At 30.4% G+C, this 22542-nt stretch overlaps 1 protein-coding gene across 6 annotated transcripts in view; it reads right to left on the bottom strand.

The window, feature by feature from the left end:
• Window positions 1-1084: 1084 nt before the first annotated feature.
• The window catches only part of LOC121113528 (fasciclin-3), a 65229-nt gene continuing 43771 nt past the window's right edge, over window positions 1085-22542 (bottom strand). Inside the window, exons 2-11 of one of the 6 annotated variants that reach the window (XM_040707324.2) lie at window positions 8232-8549; window positions 7991-8154; window positions 7541-7924; window positions 7322-7469; window positions 6832-6873; window positions 6201-6311; window positions 3709-3763; window positions 1580-1745; window positions 1327-1411; window positions 1085-1258 (exon numbers count right to left, since the gene is read on the bottom strand). In XM_040707324.2, the coding sequence (XP_040563258.1) occupies window positions 1191-1258; window positions 1327-1411; window positions 1580-1745; window positions 3709-3763; window positions 6201-6311; window positions 6832-6873; window positions 7322-7469; window positions 7541-7924; window positions 7991-8154; window positions 8232-8549 (1541 nt within the window). In that variant the 3' untranslated portion in view covers window positions 1085-1190. Of the gene's footprint in view, window positions 1259-1326; window positions 1412-1579; window positions 1746-3708; window positions 3764-3833; window positions 5671-6200; window positions 6312-6831; window positions 6874-7321; window positions 7470-7540; window positions 7925-7990; window positions 8155-8231; window positions 8550-22542 lie in introns of those variants that run through there. The other 5 variants (XM_040707325.2, XM_040707328.2, XM_040707329.2 and 2 more) reach the window with 5 other exon arrangements.

Raw genomic sequence — 22542 nt, 5'->3', positions numbered from 1 at the left:
CATGTCTTAATAGGATGTTGTAGTTCAGTTCCATCATTCAAAAATGTTTGGTGCTTAGTCGGGCATCACTATCGACATATATGTTGTGTAAAAGCTGTAACCAAAACTGAGATGAATAATGAATAAATGAAGGATTAACAGTACTAAGGATAATGATAATGCAATAATTAAATTTTGCATTAATATATTATGGTGTAATTTTTAGCTATTTTAATAATAAAGACTAAAATACACGTATTCTAAAGGTACATTATAAAGTTAAAATGCCCACAGTTATATTACTCATAAATACATTACAACAATGTATGTACTTAGTATCAATTTAGTAGTTGATTATTGGAATGACCAATGACGTTATTAAATACTGCATTTTAAGACTTATACAAGTCGCAAATTGTACATAACACATACCATATCATTTGTAAAGCATTTGACGTAAAAACAAGGGACTATTCATTTAGTATGTATTTAACGTTTTAATTTAACCAAATACAAATAATTCAATTTTATGCTTTTATATTTACGAAATAATTAAATACTGAATTTTCTGAAAAAATACATGTATTGCGGAGTCCGTAGGTGTAAAACCCAGAGATATTCTTGAAAATAAACCTGTCTACATGATCAAGTAATATGTGCGAAATGCACCCTAAGTAGGATGATTAAATTTTATAATGAAATAAGGATGTTTTTTGATTTATAAGTCATTCTTTGGTATACTTTATTTCGTATTTGTTTCGTTTTTTTTTTCACAATAAATCTATTTTCATAACATAAATTGATTATACACCGACGACTTTTTATATATAATGGAAGAAAATATATAAAAATATATTAAATATATATAATTATTATTATAATATAATACACTGAATTTCAAACGCAGTTCCGAAATAAATGAAATAGTATTAATATTTGAACCAAGATACATAAATAATACATAGGGGGGGACTTTTTTAAAGCGAATGAAAAAAAAAATCAAATCTATACACATCGTATACAATAAGTAGATATTCTTATCTATTAATATAATGAGGAGAAATTAAGATACAGAAAAACTAACAATTGCTTTGTCTTTCGCATATTTTGAAAAGAAAGAGATATAGAGTGAGGCAGAGCATAGGGAACGATATAAGAAAAACACAGACATCATCATTTAAGCTCAATTTTGAGCATAATTTCATTTAACTTCATTTATTGTGTTGAATTTCTGCGTATTCTGATGCGCTGTTATTTTGAGTATTCGATGATCGATTACCTAAAAGAAGAAAAAAAATGATATGAATATATTATGTAGAATACTATGGAATAAGAGACAACACATACCCTGACTAAGAACGGATTTATCCAATTCCACATAGGTTACATCTGAGCTTCCCCTTTCGAAGTTTCGTTTTTCGTCGGTGGTATCCTACAATTGAACAAATGCATCTCGTTAATTTTTATTTTATTTTAAATTACACAACCTCATGCCTTGTTATTTTTGCAAAGAAATAATAATTACATATATACTTAAGCAACTTATGAAAGCAGGGCTTGCTCAAAAAACACATCCTTACACGTAAAAAGCACTCCTCACCTTGTTTTCACCATCAGTTTTGTTAGTAGTGTTATTACTTTCTTTGTTCGTTTTAGCAACTGACTTCATAGCAGCAAATAAATTGGAGACCTTGACTGAGACTCTGCCAGTAGGCCTCTTAGGATTTCCTTTGGGATCGCGATCCTCGGAACTCTCAGTTTCACTTCTTTATTGATAAGAAGAAAAAACAATATCATATTTGAACTAATGAATTAGTTTAGTGAGTGTGCACCCCCTTTCCCCACCTCCACCTTAGGATTTTTGTTATGATAAAGTGAGAAATAGGCTATTGAGCTCTCTAAGATTCCTTGATTTATTCGTTCTGACAACTTTTAAAAAAGCATACAAAATTTAATTCATTTGATTGCTCCCATATACAACTAACGATGCATTTTTATATCGAATCCCAAATCTAATATATATTGATTTACATATATGGTTCCTTCCAAGAAAAGGACAAGCACTTTTTGTGTACTTAAACAGACATTTTGACTATTTATTACTTTAGTTTAATATAATATAAATATCTTAACTGGTACTTTAACTTTAGTACATTGGTCTTTCATCAAGTGATGTTCATTAGTCGCTAAGGACACCGGGAAAAGTTGCAATGAACCCTTTTTATTGAACATAAACGGACAACAAAAAATCTATTACAGTTGCATGATATAGCACATATTATTGTGGCAAAAAATCAATCATTTTTATTAAATTTTTTTAAAGGTAAATGTAATTTCTTTGAGGATCATAATTTTTATAATAATACAGTCATTTTGCCAATGTTGCAGCTGTAACTTAGCAAAAAAAAAAAAAAAATCCATAATTCCAATGATATATCAGCTAATATAATTTTATAATTAGGATTCTAATTTTAAGATTATGAAATTTTAAATACTAATCAGTGATTTTTACGATACATCTTATTACATCGTATACAATCTAAATACATACTACAATCAAAGCTAATAATTCAACACTATGAAAGATCTAGTTATTTATTCTTCCAAAAATATTATATGGTCTAATTTTCTTAATTTCAATTTAAACTCAAGCTTTATAAAAATACAAGGTTATACAATAACGCTTTTCCGACTTATGTTCGACTTCTACAAGTTACAACTGTTACTATTAGAGTACCGTTGTTATATTCTATGACGTCAAAATCTGTATATTTTTCCCAGCAGTCTGTATGGTACATCAAATTGAAAATTCTGGCAAGCCCTATTACATGATGGCATAATCTTGTATTTATATAAAACTAAATTCAAATAAAGTTTTTAACTGTTGCAACTGTATCTGGGAATGAAGAAAGTTAGTTTTATTAAATGGAGTATCACATTCATTGACTGACTGGTGTATTTTTCAAAAAAATACCAGGTATATAATATAGTATGTGTCTAAGTCAAACCGGCTCTGAGTCAGCAACACAAAAGGTAAAAAGTGTTGCAAACAGTCCCCGATTTATTCCTAATACTAATCGAAATAATGATGTTAAAGAGTCATGGATGTAAGCAGTGAGCATATGTATACATAATTCCATCTCATATTAATTAGTAAAGAAAAGGCAATTAAGAAGTGAATGAGTGATAATTATGGACAAAAGCGTGAGCCCCAACCAAAAGAAGCCGCCGTGTAAATATGTATTAGTTTAAAAGTTAATATTATGTATAATTAAAATATAAGGAATCAGGTGATTCTTAGGGTGGCTCTTATTCTGTAATTAGAAAAAAACAATGTTTATATTTTAATTCTCTCAGCCTCTCAATCGGTTCTAATAGTGTAAGATATTTCTCTGCCAAAAATTATAACATCTTGGCACTTATACTTTTGATATAAGTTTTGAAGATATTGTTATTTAGACAAGTTATTAGAAAAAAATTGGGGATATCTAATTTTAGTAGGCTAAAGCATTAACAAGTAAGGGACATCATTAAATATTTTGCAGAGTGAGGTTTTAATATGAAGGGAACACATTGAAAGGATGGGACAAGTCAAACCAAAAAACATTGATTTTTAAGGGCCACCCTAAGTGTTGTTAAAGAGACAAAAAAGAATGTCCAGTCATCCCGATAAGATAATTAATTAATTTTAATAAATCAGAATAGGGAATAAAATAAACGACTACTTACCCTTCCTTTTCCACAGCTCGTTCCACGTCACTGGAATGACTTTTTTTCGTCTTGGCTGAAATATAGTTATTTTAAAAAATATATATATAATTTAAAAGAAAAAAGATACGACAACACTCCTCAGATTTACATCAAATAAATTATATATTTTTCACTTTTTATAAAACCGAAAAGTAAATATATAAATTAGAAAACACATGTTTATTTCTTAGCTTTGAAAAAAAAAAAAATTAAAACAGAGAATAATGATGATATTGATACTATATTATTATAATAGAATGGTAATATATATTATATTATTAGAGGAGATATAAATGCAATAGTTTGAATCTCCTACAAGCGGCATTCCCTATGAGAAAATATGAAATTTTATTCTTATGAAAAAAAAAAAAAAAAAAAGAACACGCAATTATTTTTACTTTTTAGATATCTGCAGCTAGTATAATATGTAAATATTTTAAAAGCTATGTAATATAAAAATGAACCAGTAGTATGATAGCTCTGTGTTTTACTTTTGAAAGACAAAATAAAAAGTTATTATAGTAGAGAAGCTCTTAACGTTTTAGTTCATATTTGTCTTGCTGGAATAAAGAAGCAAAATTTATTTAAAATATTATATGCAAAAGTAAAAAAAAAGAAATAGGGAAAGAAGGAGTGAGTGAGAGGCGGCAGCGGCAGCAGGGGCTATAAAACAATTAAAGACAATTTTATAAAACGCTCCTTGATTGGTCAAAAAATCAAAATATATACATAGAGAGATATAGACTACTAGACTAGAGACATAATTAAGACAGCTGTTGACTGCAGTCCTCAAATAAATATTTCCTTTAATTTATTTGTTTCTTATTGATCCACTCTTATAACACCTCAAATAATAATGAACAATGAATTGAGAAATGCAGCTGACTCAATTCTGTCTCTAGGAGTCCATGAGAGATTGTAAAAAAACTGAAAAACACAGAATCTATAATATCTAAAAAGAGTTTTAAACACAAACTTTTTGTGAAAGAAAAATTGTATAGAGTTAATTAGAAAATGCTTCGAAAATTGTGCAAAAATTTACTGATGTAATAAAAATATAAATATGTATACAAAGGTCATGCACCTTTGAAAAAAAGCTCCAGATATTTGTTTGATGGATTTTTGGAATGACTACTTAATTTCCATTAATTAGAAAAAGATGGTGGTTTTTAATGACTTTAAGTACAGAGAGGGAAAAAATATAATATGTTATGTATATAAAGACTAGGGAATAGGTACAAATCGAAGCAATTTAAAAAAAAAAAAATTATAATTCAATAAAATGCGTGTTAGAGCCTGGTTGATTTTATCCTAGAACATACATATCAATGTCTATTTTTGTTTCTTTGGCGATTTATAATGAATGATATTTTGAAGTTATTTAAATACATATAAATCTTTATAACAAAAACAAAACAAAAAAAAAACACAAATCATTTCATTAGTATAAATCCACGTTTTTCTTGAATTCATTTCTTCTTAATATTCTAATTTCACCCCATGTCCTTCAAAAATAAAGTATGCACATGGATCCCATCCACAAACTTTATCACGTCATTTTTAATATATACCCTTCATCAATATAAATCCACAGAAATTATAATATATAATTAAATGATCAAATTGAGTCCATAAAGAAGAAAAATGAATAGAGAAGAAGTCTCCTTCTCCTAATAGATGGTTAACTTTTTTTCTATTTATTCTCCGATCCTTCTTCTTTCTTCTCATCAGAGACCGGAGCTGGTGCCTCCACGGACTTTGGCTCATTGACTGTTAGTGGCTCTGTAAGAGGTTTAGTTTCCTCTGGAGTCGCCTTTTTGTCTTCAGGGGTTTTCAAAGATTCGGGTTTAACCACGGGAGGAGGAGGAACAGACTCTCCCTTTTCCATTCCATCAAATGCAGCCCCATCTTTTTCTTCTTCTAAAGGCTCTCCACCTTTTGCTGAAATCAATAGGGTTGCGAAAGTGTGATTGAGATACAAATATTTGTAAGATTATGCATATGGACAATTCAATGAGTCAGAGATACAAAATAAGAATAGAGGACAAATCATAAAATAAATTAACATAACATAAAAAAGAGTTTATAGAATACTTGGAAACAAAAATATAACGAAATGAGTAACAAAAAATGAAGGACAAATCATAAAAATAACGAATACAAAGTGCAGGAACATGGATATAAAAACAAAAAATAAATGATAAAACTACAACAAAATGGTGGGGTAAAAATAGAAGCAAAATAGTAATCTGAATGGAAATACCAGCCACATAATTCATGGAATGAAATGCTATCATTTACTAGAAATCCCTGTTTCCACGGGCTGTAAATTTCAAGAACACTATGGCTATTGCAGAGAATCTACCTCAAAACTAAAAAAATAAACATGCATGGAGAACATCTGAACAGTCATTGAATTGATAATAGAAATAGTTAATTATCAATAAGTATAGTAAAAATGATTTACTCACCTGCAAAGCAGAATAACCCCTTTGATCTAATAAGTAATGCAAGACCAATTAATATTAAGATGATGAGAATAATGATGACAACACCAACAACGGGTCCAGAGCCCATGGATTCTGCAAAAACAATGCAAAAATAGGGGGTTTTATTAGAAAAAAGATAGAATACATCACTAAATGTAACGCATTCGTAGATTTATATAAATATTTAAACGAAATAAAATAATGCAAATGTAAAATAAAAATTCTAATTAATAATACATGCAAAAAACATAATAGAGTTTGTACCTATAAAAATGGAAAAAGTAAATAAATGATTGGAAATTTGTAACTTAAAGAGTAATTTTTGAAACAAGAGAGAATCACCGAAGAAGAGTCGTTTTTGTTTTAAAAGTAGTCGAATGATAAAAAAAGGAATCCATGCAACTCAGTTGAAATAAAGTGGATAGTGACGGAGAAGAAGAGATACGAAGGAAGATCTTACATTAATTCAATCCTTTCATAGTAAAAAGCCATAAAAATCGAATCCTTACTATGAAGAATCGAATCGATAAATAAAGGCAAGAAGGAAATAAAATAAGCAATTTCTTTTCGTTTGTATTTGTCCCTTAAATTATATTTAGGGAACATAACTTACCCCCTTCATCGGGATTTTCGGATCGTGACACGCTAGGAATATCTGTAAGAAGATTCAAGTTCGAATAAAATTTTAGTGAGGAAAAAACATATGTTTAATGAGGAAAATAATAACTCAATAATGTGGTGTCAAGACCTTAATTCGACAAGACAATCTACTAATTGAAGAATGTGTCATTCGAAATCTAAAGGCTGAAGAGGAATCAACAACCAAAGAAAAAAAAACTAACACCGTTACAGAAGTAATAGTTAATAATATAAAAAAAAACAGCAATAATCAAAAAAGTCTCATGACAATAAAATTGAAAGATGAACAGTATTGTGTGCAAATTACAACATGTGTCATCATCTAAATCCGCATTCCAAAGTAATAAATAGAACGAATAACATCAAATACTCAAAAATAAAAATTAACGAGTAATATTAGGAACCAAAACATTTGCATTTTTCTTGAATTTGAGGTACTATAACATAGATTTAGATTTTAATACCTGCAGCAGGCTCTCGTCCCAATTTAATTTTGAATTTGTACTCTGTCTCTCCTTCTGAGTTTTTGACGAATAAGGAACTCTCATTTTTGGTATCTTCAACTGAAACACCTTCGATAGTGAGAGAGATACTGTATTCTCCGTTAGTATCCTGTAAGAAATTATGAATAAGAATGAATACTATCGACATTATTGAATTGACTCATTGATAATAAGACTTACTCCTGGGGTAAGTTCGGAGGATGTGTACTTGTCATTGAAACTAGTGTCTCCTTGTTGAAGATGAGATTCCATTCCACTCAAATCCCAGTAGACCTCTGTTGGCTCAGGAAATGCTTCAAATACCATATTAAATGTCTTAGCTTCACCTTCACTCTGAACGTAGAATTCCTGTGTTTTTTCACTCTCCAAAGGCTTGTAAAGTAATTTGATGTTTAGTCCTCTTTCATTTTCCCGAGAATCAAGTTGAGCAGGGCTATATGCCTCATGGCTCAGGCTACACTTGAGTTCGACTCCATTGTGTTTGGCATCTGGGTAATAAAGGAGAGTTTGTGCATAGTTCACAGTTCCATTCTCTAAAACTTCTTCAGAATCCTCAATGTTACCCTGTAACAAACATAGTGTTAAAAAATCGACAAACGGAAGAAGAAAAACCAATTAATTTTATTTTACATGAAGAGGTTCTTCATTTAAAGTCCATGTAAATGTAGGAGCTGGACGAGCGTGCAAAGCAACACATTTGATCTCCTTGTGATCATCAGGAATTAGCTTCATTTGAAGGTCGGTACTTTCCGCCTCCACACCATCCACGAACAACTCCATTTTGGAAGGAGGAACTATACATTTCAATGAATATTTATTAGTAAGGAGACTTTTATGTTATCCGTCATAAAACAAAAATAATAATAATTACCTGCAACAGTTACGGAGATTGTAGCATTTCCCTGAATAGGAGTGCCATCCTCTGATAATGCTGTTATAATACATTTCCAATCCCCATTGTCTTGTTCTGATATCGATGGGATTCGAATTTTACATTCCATGTCTGTCTCACTAGCAGCCTCAATCCGTCCATAATTTGCATTGTCGAAGATAAAGAACTGATCGCCTTGAGGAGAAAGGAACATACAACCCTTGATTGTAAGTGTGGTAGAACATTGAAGGTGTTCATCTTCACCGACTCTTAGGGTAACAGACTCACGATTTTGATTAACATTGAGCGTCCCAGAAACTGAAAAATTAAACATGAGAAATAGAGAGATATATTCATGTATTTTTTTGTCAAGCCGTAATTAATAAAAAATTAAACATAAAAAAAAGTAAAACATTTTGTCATTTGTTTATGTAATTCTTTTATTTTTTTAATTTTCCAAAATTACAATTTTATAAAACAAAATTTCTAAAATTAAATTTTTCGAAGAAAAATTTCTAAAATCTATAGATATTCTCCATAATATAATTTTTTTTGAAAAAGAAAATAAAATAAAATATTAAATTTTCGAGTAAGAATAAAAAAATCCTTAATTTGGGGAGGGAGCTCTAACCCAATCCCATACGGACACCCCTGGTAAATATAGCAATTTCAGATGCAACTTGTATGCGTTAATTGTACAAGTTTCAATTTATATGTCTCATTGCAGCTTATTTAATTACCATCTGTTAATTGATGCCCTCATTTCATTTGGATCTATTCAAATTACGTATTTGAAGTATATTTATGATAATTATTATAGTTTTGTGACATTTACAATGTCAAAGAACATTCATTAGTAATTTTCATCATTAATATATTATTCAATTATTGCATCACATGTCTACTCTTAATTGATTTTCTCATTTTTGGGTTGGCACTTGTACAATGACATATTAAAAAGAAACGTATGTAAGTGAATTCTCGTATAGCTAATACATTCTGCATTTAGTTTGAATAGACACCCTTCTTAAATTAAAAAGAGAGTTGATTGGTTCCTCGTCTACTGAGACGTAAGACATAATAGAAAAGAAATCTCCAAGATTAATGATGTCTCATGTACATATGAATGAATAAAAAAAGTCAGTGAAATATATTCTATTTTTAATTCATCATTAAGACGTTTTTACAAAGAATAAGAGAGTTGAATCATTCTGATCCATCTCGATAAAAAGGCCAATGAATTCGTATTCCTTTGTTAATTAAATATGTATCATATACTCTTTGTACACATACGTACTTTAAAAAGTAATTTAAGTTAAGAATATTTTCAAATAAGAGAAAATGGACACCATATACATATATGTAATTCCCCAATAATTGCGTACACAATGATGAGATTTACGAAATCCCATGGATTATGTAGTAGTAGTAGTACATACAAAGAACGAGTAAGCAATTATCTAGATTACATTATGAGAATAAAAAATAAAAATGTTAAAGGATAAGATAATTAAATAAGAATATAATGCGAACATTAAAAGAAAAAACAAGACGCGTCGTTATAAAAAGACATCTTCATTGACAATGTATTTTTGACGAAGGACATCTAAAAATCAAGATAAACAACCACAGCAAAAACACAACAACATAGATCTTCAAGTTCAAGACCAGAGTTGGAACACATGTATTCATTCAACTTCCTTTTTACTTTACAAATATATGAAATGTCCCCCCTTTTATATATTTTTAAGATGGCGTCTATCTAAGTATTCATTATATTATATATCCTTTATATGAATACGAACATAACCTAGGAATTTCCATGTATGTACATAAGGGGGGAAACGTCGACTTATGCCGATTGCAATTAGATTTAGTTGTTCCATGGTCACACACTCATACTGACATAATATTCAATAAAGCAGGTCATTATACACAAATTGAAAATAAAGAAAGACATTACAATTATTATGTGGTAAAAAGAATGACATATTTTCACGTTCTATGAGTAGTGCTATATATATAGCACAAATCACGATACTTTCCACATTACTGTCAGACTCAAAGAACCTTGAAGTCAAGTTTAAGAGAGATATGGTTCAATACATTGATCATACTTGGTCGATAATATTAATGCTAATACCGTTAGCAGATTAAATATTTCTGTCTTCGTTTGTTTATGAAGGTTATAATATCATCATGTATATAATTTCATATCATACAAGTGTATCTTTAAGTACATACATCATAGGACGAACTTCTCTATGCGTAAAGCTCAATAAATTATTATGAATTTAACAGTAATATTACTGGGTGTATATTTAATTCCGACACACCTTTTATGTTAAGTGCGATTTTCGTTTTATTCAACAGATCGCGATACATTCCATTCCTTACAAATGAATAACACTTTAGAATTGGAGAACAGCAATGGTAGTCCCTTTCTGGGGGCTCACTCCCAAAAAAAGTTTATGGAGCCCCCAATTTTTTTTCTCGTATAAATATAAAATCGACCGATTTATATAAAAGAGTTGATAATTTGTGAGCTCCAACCCCCAAATTATGAAAGCTAGAAACGCCCCTGATGTGCAGCATGTCTGAGATCTGATGACATATTTTTTTGACATCTAGAAAATCCGGATTAAAAAAATATATAACGTAGAGCAATAACAACTGAATAATAATTATTATTTACAGAACTTTTGGATAGCAATTAATAATGCCAATGTATACTCAAACAAATATTATTAAGCATACCCTTTTCCGTATGTTTACTGCATTTCCATAAGAAGAAAAAAAAAGTTATAAATCAGTTGGTAGTTAACTAATAACTCTTGCCACTATTGAATAGTTATTCATTCAATAGCTCTTTCCAGCTTAACAAAAGCTAACTCCAATTATACCCATCAGCTTTCAGTACACTGATAGTAGAAAAATCGACAGCTGATAACCAAATACATTGTAAATTTTGTGTTATTGTGGTAACCTTTTTCACTACCGGTAAATGAAGCAACAATGCATACATCGTAGAACGAACAATATAAGATCAAAATCATATCAGACGCAACATACATTAATTAATCAAGAGTAATTCATCATGATTTGACCCTTTAACAATGATTTATGCTGTTCCCTTCTCCATTCTTTAATCATCTCTCACATACAAAATTAAAAATGATACCCTCCATATATATTCACTCCTCATTATATAACACCCTGCTCAATGGAATACAAATGAAATGAGTCTAGTACTTGAGCCTGATGACTTTACAATGTTAGTGGAAATAAGGAACTTATATTGATGAACAGTATAGTTACATAAATATGTCGTCTGTAACCCTCAACAATATAAAATTGTAGTTCTATTCATATCTGCCCCTTATATCAGATTAATTGATTTATTTTGATTTGGTGTCCATTATTAAATTTAAAGAGGAGGACCTAGTGTGTAAGAATTATCAAGTGCTCATCCCTTGAATAATTATTATTTAATTATATAATGTATAATACTGCGGACGTCCCTGATTGTTCACAACACCTTCAGAAAAACTGATTACATTTTAATCCAATACGTGTTTAAAAAAACTGACAGTTTAAGGAGAAAAGAAACAGAAACATCAACAGCTGACAACCTTACATTTTAATGTCAGAGAAGCAACGCCTTGTTAAGATTCAGAAATAATTTTTATGAAGTAAGTAGAGCGGAAAAAGTGTTAAATTAAAGAGTTAAATCTATGTCATATATATCGTTAATAGATGAACCAAATCACATTAAAATACCAGAATGTAACACCCTCAAATGATTTCACTCATTCAGCAACGATATCACTACAACTACCACAAAGCTTTTCTCTATTGTTTTTGATTTTTTACTACCTGGTTTTCACTTACATAATGAACGGAAATGCTTCTTATTCTATGATATTTGAATGGAATCAAGGTGACACTACATAAGTAGAAAGGTACAACTGGATTTGGATAACATAAAGGCAATAAAATAATTTTCCGCAGACATAAAAATGGAACTAGGACGAGTATAGATATCGATTGTATCAATCACTAGTGCAATCATAGTCCTTATTTATTCGGTCACCCCAGTCTCTGGAGAAGTCATTCAGACTGCGAGTACTAAAATTGAGTTAACGTCATCAAAGACTGAACTTAATCATTTTTAGGACTCATATGCAGGACTGAACCGGTCCGAGACTGAACTATACGAAACTGCAGTCTTCAGTCCAAAATAAGGATGTACACATCAATATCTATTAAAACTTTATCTTTACTTATCTCGGGAAAGACTCAAGAGAGAGAAAAAAAAGTTCCCAAAATCAGTTGGTAATAGTGTTGTCCCAGTACCAATTTTATCGTACTATTTTGTCATCCTTTTTTGGTTAAACACATATAGCTAGAAAAGGCAGTTTTCGTACAGTTACAGTGGTTTCCACTAGTTTTTTTTGGGGGGGGAGGCTAGCTCAAAAACTTGTAGGTTACGTCAAAACCAGTCTAATATATTTCATGACGTTGCAATTACGGGTTTCAATAAATATTGAGTTATGTAGGATCGTTTGAAATGTTCCTTAATCCGCTATACCGCTATAGCACCGGAATACCAAACAAGACTTAGGGATTTGTTTTTCAACACGTTGTTATCTTTACTATATGTAGATTGTAGCTACATTTCGCCAAAAGGGGAAAGGCCCAAAATCAGTTGATAGTTAGCCGATTCTTCATTTAAAAGCAGATAATTGTTTACAACTAAACAAAAGATAACTCCAATTGAACCAATCAATACTCAAAACACTATTGGAGGGGAAGAAAAGTCAAAAAACTGACAGCTCACCTAAAAATACGGTACACAATGTGTTGTCAGTGGGATAACGTCGTGTAGAATGTAACTTTATGTTATCTTTTCAGACACAGATACAAAAATGAATAATTGAAATGTTAGTATCTATAAATAATATATATGTATATAAAAAAGAGGGGTGAATGACCGATTCGACTCATGGTTTAAAAGCAAAGATAATACTATGAATACTAATGATGTAGTCATCAAATAACTCTCAACCTCCCCCTACAGTATTATGTTACCAAGGCTGGCAAATGTACTAGGATTTCTCATTTCCCGGGACACTATTTCTTAAATAATGGGATCCCGAATAAATGTCATAATAGTTTAAGTACTTCATTTTACATTTACTGAAAAAATAGAACATTTTAGCTAGTCTTACTAATTTATTCTTAAGTTGTAAGCAAAAAATGATATGAATGATGAATTACATTACTTGGGGTGATGATAATGTAATAACTTCATGGATATATTAATGGTGTAATTTTCACAATTTTAATACAAATTACCAAAATATACGTATTCTGTGGCATATTATTAAGTAAAAATCCACACTGTTATATTACACATAAATACACAATAACCATATGATTTTAATAAATCAAAATCAAAGAATGTTTGGTAATTAGAATCACTAATGTTTCCCTTGAACAAAACATTTTCAAACGAAGAAATTGCAACTTGTACACAATTTATATAATTAAATGAAGCTAATGTTATGAAAGTGTTAAATACGATATTTCCCCAAGGATCTCACGTAGTTATATAAACCCCGATACATCCCGGGAAAACGGTATTCCGAGAGACAATCGAGTATTTAATATAAATGTATTCTGAGCCCGTTTCAACTCATTATTCATTTGGACATATGAATACCATCCCTTCTATTCTGGCATCATTTCAAATAAAAGAAAATAATAATAGTTATAATCTCTTGGGACACACACCTTTTACACATGTTCACAAAAAAGATGTATAAATAAATAGAGAAAGTGTAATTGCAGTTATTATGAACTTCTAAAGATGATGATGATAGTAATATAATTACTAATCATGAACCTAAAGAAAAAGAAAAGAGGGATCTCCTACTCCAATAATAAAAAGAACCCAAAATTCTTATGAAAATTGATGTTTAGGGAGGCGGATCTCGAATAGTCTACAATGATAAATGATGTGAATATAATATTTAATCATAATATTTGGATAGAGGTGCATGAGGGAGGGGGTTGTTCAAACAACGAAACAAACCGCCATCTTTATAATAAAAAAAAGGGTTCCCTTACTTAAATCATTTATCATATTTTTGTTTTTATGTTTCTCTCTCTCTTTCTAACCCCTTGACATGAACCATATACAATAATATACATATTTTATGTACACTACCAGCTTTTTCCCCCTTTAAAATAATCATAAACTGCCGATGGAAGAATCATTATGGAATAAAAACTTTTGACCCGAAATATTTGAACTACTCCTTATGTGTACTAAAAAAAGGGCCTGAGGGAAGATCTTGAGAATCTATTTGGTTTTTCTTTTTCCCCCTTCAAATATGCGACAACATAGTCATCAATATACTATTGTATACAAACTAGAGAAATTGAGAAAAAGGTTTTTCATCAAAAATAAAAGCCTTACTTATGAAAAATAAATAGATTCACTCTTTAAAAAAAAAAGCAGCATACAAAAAGACCACTTTATTTCTAACCCATTTTGAAATGATATCCAATTTTTTAAGAAATAACATTATAGTTGTATAAATTATGAACCAAAGGCGAGCGATATTTTTTTCTAGATGGTAAGAGTATTTTATATTTATTTATTAAAAAGATAATATCTAAATTGATAGCAATCACTAGTGTGAACTCTAATGATAGACGGAGAGTAACACTGGTGATTGGCTGAGGATTTATAAGTGTTTATAAGTCCTAGTTGAATTTCGGCCTATGTGTCCTATTTGCGTAGTTGGATGCGCCTTTATTTACTTCCTCTCACGGCTGCTTAAAGGTGATCCACGTTTAAATGCAATGAAGTCTTAAACAACTCTTCTCCCAAACATTCATCAACACAGCGTGTTACCTTTATTGTATCACCAAGCATTTCCTCCAAAAAAGAAGTACCGAAATCATCTGGTAGTTAGCCAAATAAGTCAATCATGCCAACTGTTTTTTATCTTTTAAGTAGTCCCAGACTATCATTAGTCCTATTAGTTAAACTCCTACATAGTATTTCATTCCATACTGTAAACAATATTGCTTCGTAATATTGTATTAAAAGTGTAGCTATACATTTGTATTTCTATGTAATAGCCAAAATGTATTCAGAGAAATAATAAAATGACTAATATGTACCATGTTTAATAGAAATACTACATAGGTTAGACCATCAAAAATCGGGCTTGCTAGAATTTTCAATCTGATGTATTATACCGATTGCTGGGCTAGACAGGCAGATTTTGAAAAAAACAAGCAGCCACGTAAAGTATATGTCGTCACTATTGCTAGAATTTTCAATTTAACGACTACGGGGCAAGAAAAACAGATTTTGACAAAACACGCAACCACTCCTCTACTATGACGTCAATATTAAAAGCATGGTGGAAGTCAAACATAAAGTTGTACATACTGTATGGTATAACCTTGTATTTCTATTAACCTTGATATGTGGCAAGAATCGACAAGAAATTGTATTCCTACACAATTTGGAATCGGAGCATAAATATTGCATAACTTATTACTTCGTCTATTCATCAAAAAGAATAAATTATGAAATAGCCATGACGTATCAAGTCAGAGGAGAGAATCGACAGCAAACAACTAAATACATATGATATTTTTATGTATGCGTGGTAACGCCGTGTCAATTGGTCAGTGAATTTTCGGTTTCTTTTATTTTTACATACGGGGAAGTCAAAATTTATACAACAGCAATCATAGCGTATGTTAGGACCTATTTTAAGCCCTAGCTTGTTTTTAAAATGTAGTGCATTCCGAAAATGAAAAATAGTTTTTATTTCAAAGTATAATAAATCTGTGATCTGTGAACAAAATTGATTCACAAAATAATTTTTTTCCTTTTTGGAGAATATATATTAAAAAATCCATATACAAATAATTTCATTTGAATTGATGTTACATTTTCATTTTATATAAAAAAATAACAATTTTTATAGTAAGGCTACTTATTTGCTCCACTCTGTGAATATACATTGCCAATTTACAAATATGTGCAAAAAATAATATTTTTATTACATTTTATCATTTGCATTCCAGCTTACTACATATCATATGTAAATATAAACAACGATAGTAATTTGATATTTTGCAAAAAAAGAAAGAAAGAAGATAATTAGAACTTCATATTAGCTTTGGGCGAGCACTTAAAAAGAAAGCAGTAGTGAGTTGTTTCTTCTTCTTCTTTTTTAACCACGCGCAGATATTGTTTTCATAAAGGAAGAAGGGTATGAGAAGAGCTTTCTCATATCCCCAAGAGTTACTTTGAGTAAAAGTAAAATAAAATGGGGGATTTCCAAAGGCCTCTTTTTATTTAGAGTAATATAGAACAAAGAGTCAAATTTGAGAGCATTTTGATCATTAGATTAAAAAGAAAAATGCAAGTCATTTTAACTTTCTTCAAAATATGAAAGGGCAAAACTATTCATTTGCTAGCTAAACCATATGTTTGCCCCTTCTCTACTCCAACCCCACCTTTTTATTCCCCTTTTTAGTGTATTTAAATACATATATTTGAAAATTGGAGGTTGTGCATACATAAATAATCATATTTAGGGAGGGGGAATATTGTACTGGAATTCAATAACTGGACTTTCTTTCTTATACAATGGATGGATACTACATCTCCTACCACCTGTCAGAGCTTTCGGCAGTGCATCAAGAGTATTATCAAAATTGATGGAGGCCACATAGAGAATTATAAGTCACAACACATGTGAAAACATATGCAACAAGTTTGGTTAATATAGCTCCCATATTTTAGGTAATACGACTAGTAAAAATTTCAGATTCAAAGTCTTCACTTTTCAATTTCCCACCCGGTAGTCTCTGGCTAGTGATTTTGCGAGTCCTGAACCTAGATGCTAAATATGATCACAAATGATATAAGACATTAGTATCCCTAATATATGTTTTCTTTTCAATCTGATTAGGTAATCAGATTAGTGCTTACTTTTTTTTTCTTCACTTTTACAGAATGAATGATAATTAATTAGTCTATTTTATAGCAACTCAATAAGTACTAAAGTTGGTGTACTCTCTGGGTGAAGTAAATGATCACGTTCTTATGAAATTATGAATGATTCCACATAATATATAACACCAATTCTCATAAACTCAAACTTGAAAAATTTGATCCGAATCCAGCACTAACACATTACAGCTGGAAGATGGTAATAAAAAAAGTCATTTTAATTAGAGTTGCTTATGAATGAATAAAGACAACTTTTATAATTAAGTCATCATATTCCTTTAAACATCAACATAACTCTATAATATATGTTGTAATATAATTAAATAAAACTTTTTCTATTAAGCCATATATGTATATGTACATGCCTTATGTGTGTTTGGAATGAAGCGAAACATATAAATAAATAAAAAGGAGAAGAGGGTGGAGGAGAAGCGAAACTGAAATGGAGCGAGCCTCTTCCAATGACCTAAATCTTTATGACTATGTCTTTCTTTTTCGTATGGTCTCATAAGCCATACATATTTCAGCAACATTATTACATAACATACTTCCTCATATTATGAGACTATATATTTAGTGCCTACAACAAGGAACTAAAGAACAACCATCCCCCCATGACGTTTCAATACAGCTCTTGGATTAAATTTTGTTTTTTTAATCTCTCAGTCATTTCATGGCGGAAGAAATGCATGCATGCTTGAGATGATAGATACTTTTAAAAGTGGTGATGAAAATACCATTATGGTCCATAGTAACTCCTGTGGTTTTGTATACCGGTACATTAGTGGAATTGTAGTATTTACTCATTTAAAATAATACTATAGTAAATTGATATTGGTGACGTAATTACTCGAGGTATTATTACGTCATACATATGATGGACAATGATGACGTAAACACCAAATGTATTAGATAACCCCTGCCTTTAAATACAATTGCCATGCGAATAACAGAGTAAGAACAAAAATCGTCTTGTAAACATGTCCTCAATTTCTCCCTCTCCACAGCAAACCCTAATCATGTTGGCACCACTGTAAGTGCAAGTATCTTGTTATTTAGTACAATTTTTTGCCTACCAAACTGATATGAAAATATTGGTTTCGTGAAAACTAATTTAAATTATATTTTGGCAATTAATTTGTAGAACCAGGGAAGAGGATATCCCATCACGCACATAAACTTAATTCACTACAGACTGGTAAGGTGGATGACATAAGGATTTAAACCTGTTCCGATGACACATAGTGTATGACTTATGGATTTATATACGTAACATATATTTGATAAACTTTAAATGCTCCAATATATTGTCAGTTTTTTCAAGTTGGGATCCTTCAGAGCTTCTTCACTAAAGCCGAGTTTCTCAAACGTTATTTGACACGGAACCTTTCTAGTAATTTGATAGGTATGTGAATTAAAGAAACATCGTTCCAGGAATATTTTGGGGCAGAAGGATATAAATTAATGTACTCACTTTGACGACCACTGTTTGGGAATATATTACCCTCATATGGGCCTCAGATGTTTATATATACTCGATGATGCCCCTTGAATAATTTTTAAAACTATTATTAGGCTGAACTAACTTAAAAAGCTGGGTTTTTTTTAAAACATTTTGAAATAAAAAAATAAGATTTTCACTAATCATCTAATACATTCTTATCATTTTAGTAAAATTTATGCAGTTTTAGATATTCTATAGCTGTAGAATCTCTTAATGACCTACTTGGCTCTCAAATTAAATAGGTCACGCACATTTCAATCTTTTGATTTAATCTTAGGGAATGTGACATTTTTTGTCGTGTGTGTGTGTTTTTTTCTTCTTTTCTTGCCTTCTCCTGTAGAGTAGAAGAAGATGTAAAAATAGATGTATTTTCTTAGCCTCAAGAAGAATAAATAAAAGGGTTGAATAATAATTATAATTTACTTCACTTATTTTATATGTACTGAAAAACTAGTGTTCGCCTTCGATCTGAAAATCCCAGACCGGTCTGAGATAGTTAAAATTTTAACAATCAATTTGATCCTTAAAATAAAATTTAAATTATATTCAACTCTGCGTTGAGGGTTCGATGAGAGGAGATGTAATTATAAGGTTTATACTTAATACGTCACAATGTGGGCGTGCCTTTTTATCCTTTTTTTCATGAAAATAGTGTTCTTGTATCTTGGTAATCTATATCCAACAAGTTTGTTTGTCTGTGAAAAGACTCATTTTTGAGTGCGTGACTACTGGATCTAAGGAATCACAATGCAGCAACGACCGTGTGTAGCTAAAGCTCACTCAGCCCGTCATATTAAAGGACAAAACAAAAGAAGAGTAAATATCTAATGTTATTTAGGCAAAGTGTGCATACCTTTTTGCTGTTTATCCATGCCTAATAACTGGGAGCAATGTCGTGCAGTCCTGATACTATGTACACATGAAGATATATATTAGGCATCATACACATTTATATCGATGCTGACATTTATGATTAGGAACAGTAATAGGTAATTATTTAACTACTAACGGGAGTACCCGTCATTGCTTAGAGTTATTAGGCATCGATGCACACACTTTGGCTTAATAATATAAACATTTACTCTTCTTTTATTTTTTAATTATTCTTGGTGATTATAACTATAAGAAACAGCGTTCATTAACTTTAAAAGCTGTACATCCAAATTGAATTAAAATGTCCTCATTTCAAGTTATTCAAAGTAAAAAAACTCAAAAACACTATTAAAAAAGTTCATTTACAGTTTTGTGTGTTTTGCAGTGTTCCAAAATGGAAGTAAAAAAAGAGAAAATTCAATAAATTCTTCAGTATCACTACGACCAATGTAAAAAGGCGGAGTAGACAGCTAAAAAAATGTACTGTTTATGGAATGCAACAGTAAAACAGTGGTTCCAACGATTCCGTTCTAGAAATATGGACTTCGAGGATGTCCATTAAATAACGGACATTATTGAGTTGGATCGGCATGTGAGGGGACTTATTATATTGCCCAGGAACTGAGGATAAACCAGAAAACCGTTTGGAACCATCTAAATCGGGCAATCCTATGTTATGTTCATTTTATTGTCAAAATAAAGGAAAAAAACGCTCAGAACTTTTTACTTCACAAATTATAATCTTTTGATAAATAAAAGCAAGTAGGAAAATAATTTACTTGTTGACAATTCAATTAAACACAAGTACAGCATGCATGCAGTGAAGAAAAACAAAAATAAAATAAAAACAACCATTAAGTAATACAAGTACACACCTGTAATTAACATTCATTTGCATTTATGCCTCATTAAGAGTTCGAGTATTATTATATGCATTATTTTATAGATGGTAATGATGAAAAGTAATTAATTCTTTGTTTCTTAAAAAAAAAGCAGGAGGTTTCACGTTCAACATTTAAGTACATCATAATATGTATGAACACAAGAATAGGAAGCAATGCATAAAGAGAGGCAAATAAAAAATCCACGATGCGTAACCAATGATGATGATGATGGTGGCATTGACTTGTAACAGTACACCAAGAACAATAACGACAACAAAAGCACATTTGATCTCATTTCAAGTCACCCCAAGTAAGGGGTGAGAAAATACCTTTATATTATACCCGCCAACAAGCTGCCACAATGTGTTGAAGAGATTCAACATTTAAACAGCTTTCATCCATATAAATTACCGCCTTCACTTTTTATATCGAAGATTTTTTCAATGAGGCTCGATTTAACGAAGTTTTATATCGAAATTTATTTGGGTGGACTTCTTTACAGAGAGGACCGTTTCAGCGAGGATTTAATAACTTATATTAGAACAGAGCAATACTAATGATGAGTAATGACGTCATTTCTGAGATATTTTCAAATTATATTCTTGAATGAACATCAATAAAACGGTTTTATCCATACTCGTCATCTAATTCGTATTTCGCGATTTAAGGAATCAATATTTCTCATAATAAATAGAAGTACATTCGTCTACTGGATCACTTGTCATCCAAGAACTCCAAAAAATCCCTCTCCTTTATTAGATATATATTTCTATAATTTATTAGTAACTACTACTAATTAGTAATATTACGGTAAAGTTCAAAACAACCGCTTAAAAGAAAACTTGCTATACTAATAGTTTCGATATAAAAAGCTCGCCCAAATAAATACAAAAAAAAAAAATTCTCTGGTATGTGTTAGAGCCGACTAAAACACATGAATATCAGTAGTGTATCTCTCAACCTCTCCACCCAAAAAGAGAAAGAAAAAATGTCATATAACTATTTAGTAGTTAGGCAATAATCTGTAGAATCTGTCATTATTCACAACTCAATACGAGCTAATTCGTGTTTAATTAATCAATAATTATTATCAGAGCACTAATACATATGACTATGAAAAGTAGACAATCAACAGCTGACAAATAATATATATAAGTTGTTGATGATTTGTACATATATCCAGTGTTTTGTCAGTCCTTATTTATCCAGTGCAGTCTTAAGACCGGTCCTTTAGACTGTCAGTACTAGAACTAATTAAAACAGAAGGAAACAAAGTTGAGTAAAGTCATTAAGGACCAAACTTTTTAAGTTTTAGAACGGATATGCAGGACTGAACTGGACAGACCCGCAGACTTCATTCCTAAATAAGGACTGTGATAAATCATTTATTCTTTATCTTCTTCTAAATACTATATTTTGCCTATTTTATAATTAATATTAAAAAAAATAAACATAAACAAAACATGTGTTTTTTTGTTCCTTAATTTCCTAATGTCTCTTTTATTTCAAAATTGTATCAATCCTACCCTCACCTTCTTTGAGTCTACCTACATATTGGTCAACTTTCATAAAAAGATGAAGTTTAGGCTGCGAATGATTAAAAAATTATAAATGAAATTAATCAAACAAAAAAACTTTGTATTTGTTTTAGGAAAATAAGGTTATTCGAAAAATGAAAAACAAATCGCATAAGATTCTGTCAAAAATTGACAAAGAGTTTTCATAAAATCTAATGACTTTATTTGTTAATATTTTCTTTCATTGGCAAGAGTGCTAATCATTGACCTTTTGAAAAAGTGAAAACTTTCTATACATATAAATAAATGTAATTTTGTTAGTATGAATTATGAAGCATTATCTTCAAAAATAAAATACAATGAACTTGAAATAAATATTACGGAATAACAATTACTGCAGTGATAAAAGGGAAGTGTATAATAGGATATGTATATAAATACATAATCTACATCAAAACGCAATAATGTCCATTATAATGAT

Source organism: Lepeophtheirus salmonis, chromosome 2 (assembly GCF_016086655.4).
Source record: "Lepeophtheirus salmonis chromosome 2, UVic_Lsal_1.4, whole genome shotgun sequence".
Lineage (NCBI taxonomy): Eukaryota > Metazoa > Arthropoda > Copepoda > Siphonostomatoida > Caligidae > Lepeophtheirus > Lepeophtheirus salmonis.
The sequence above is the reverse complement of the archived record's forward strand: the minus strand, read 5'-3'. Positions and strand labels throughout refer to the sequence as shown.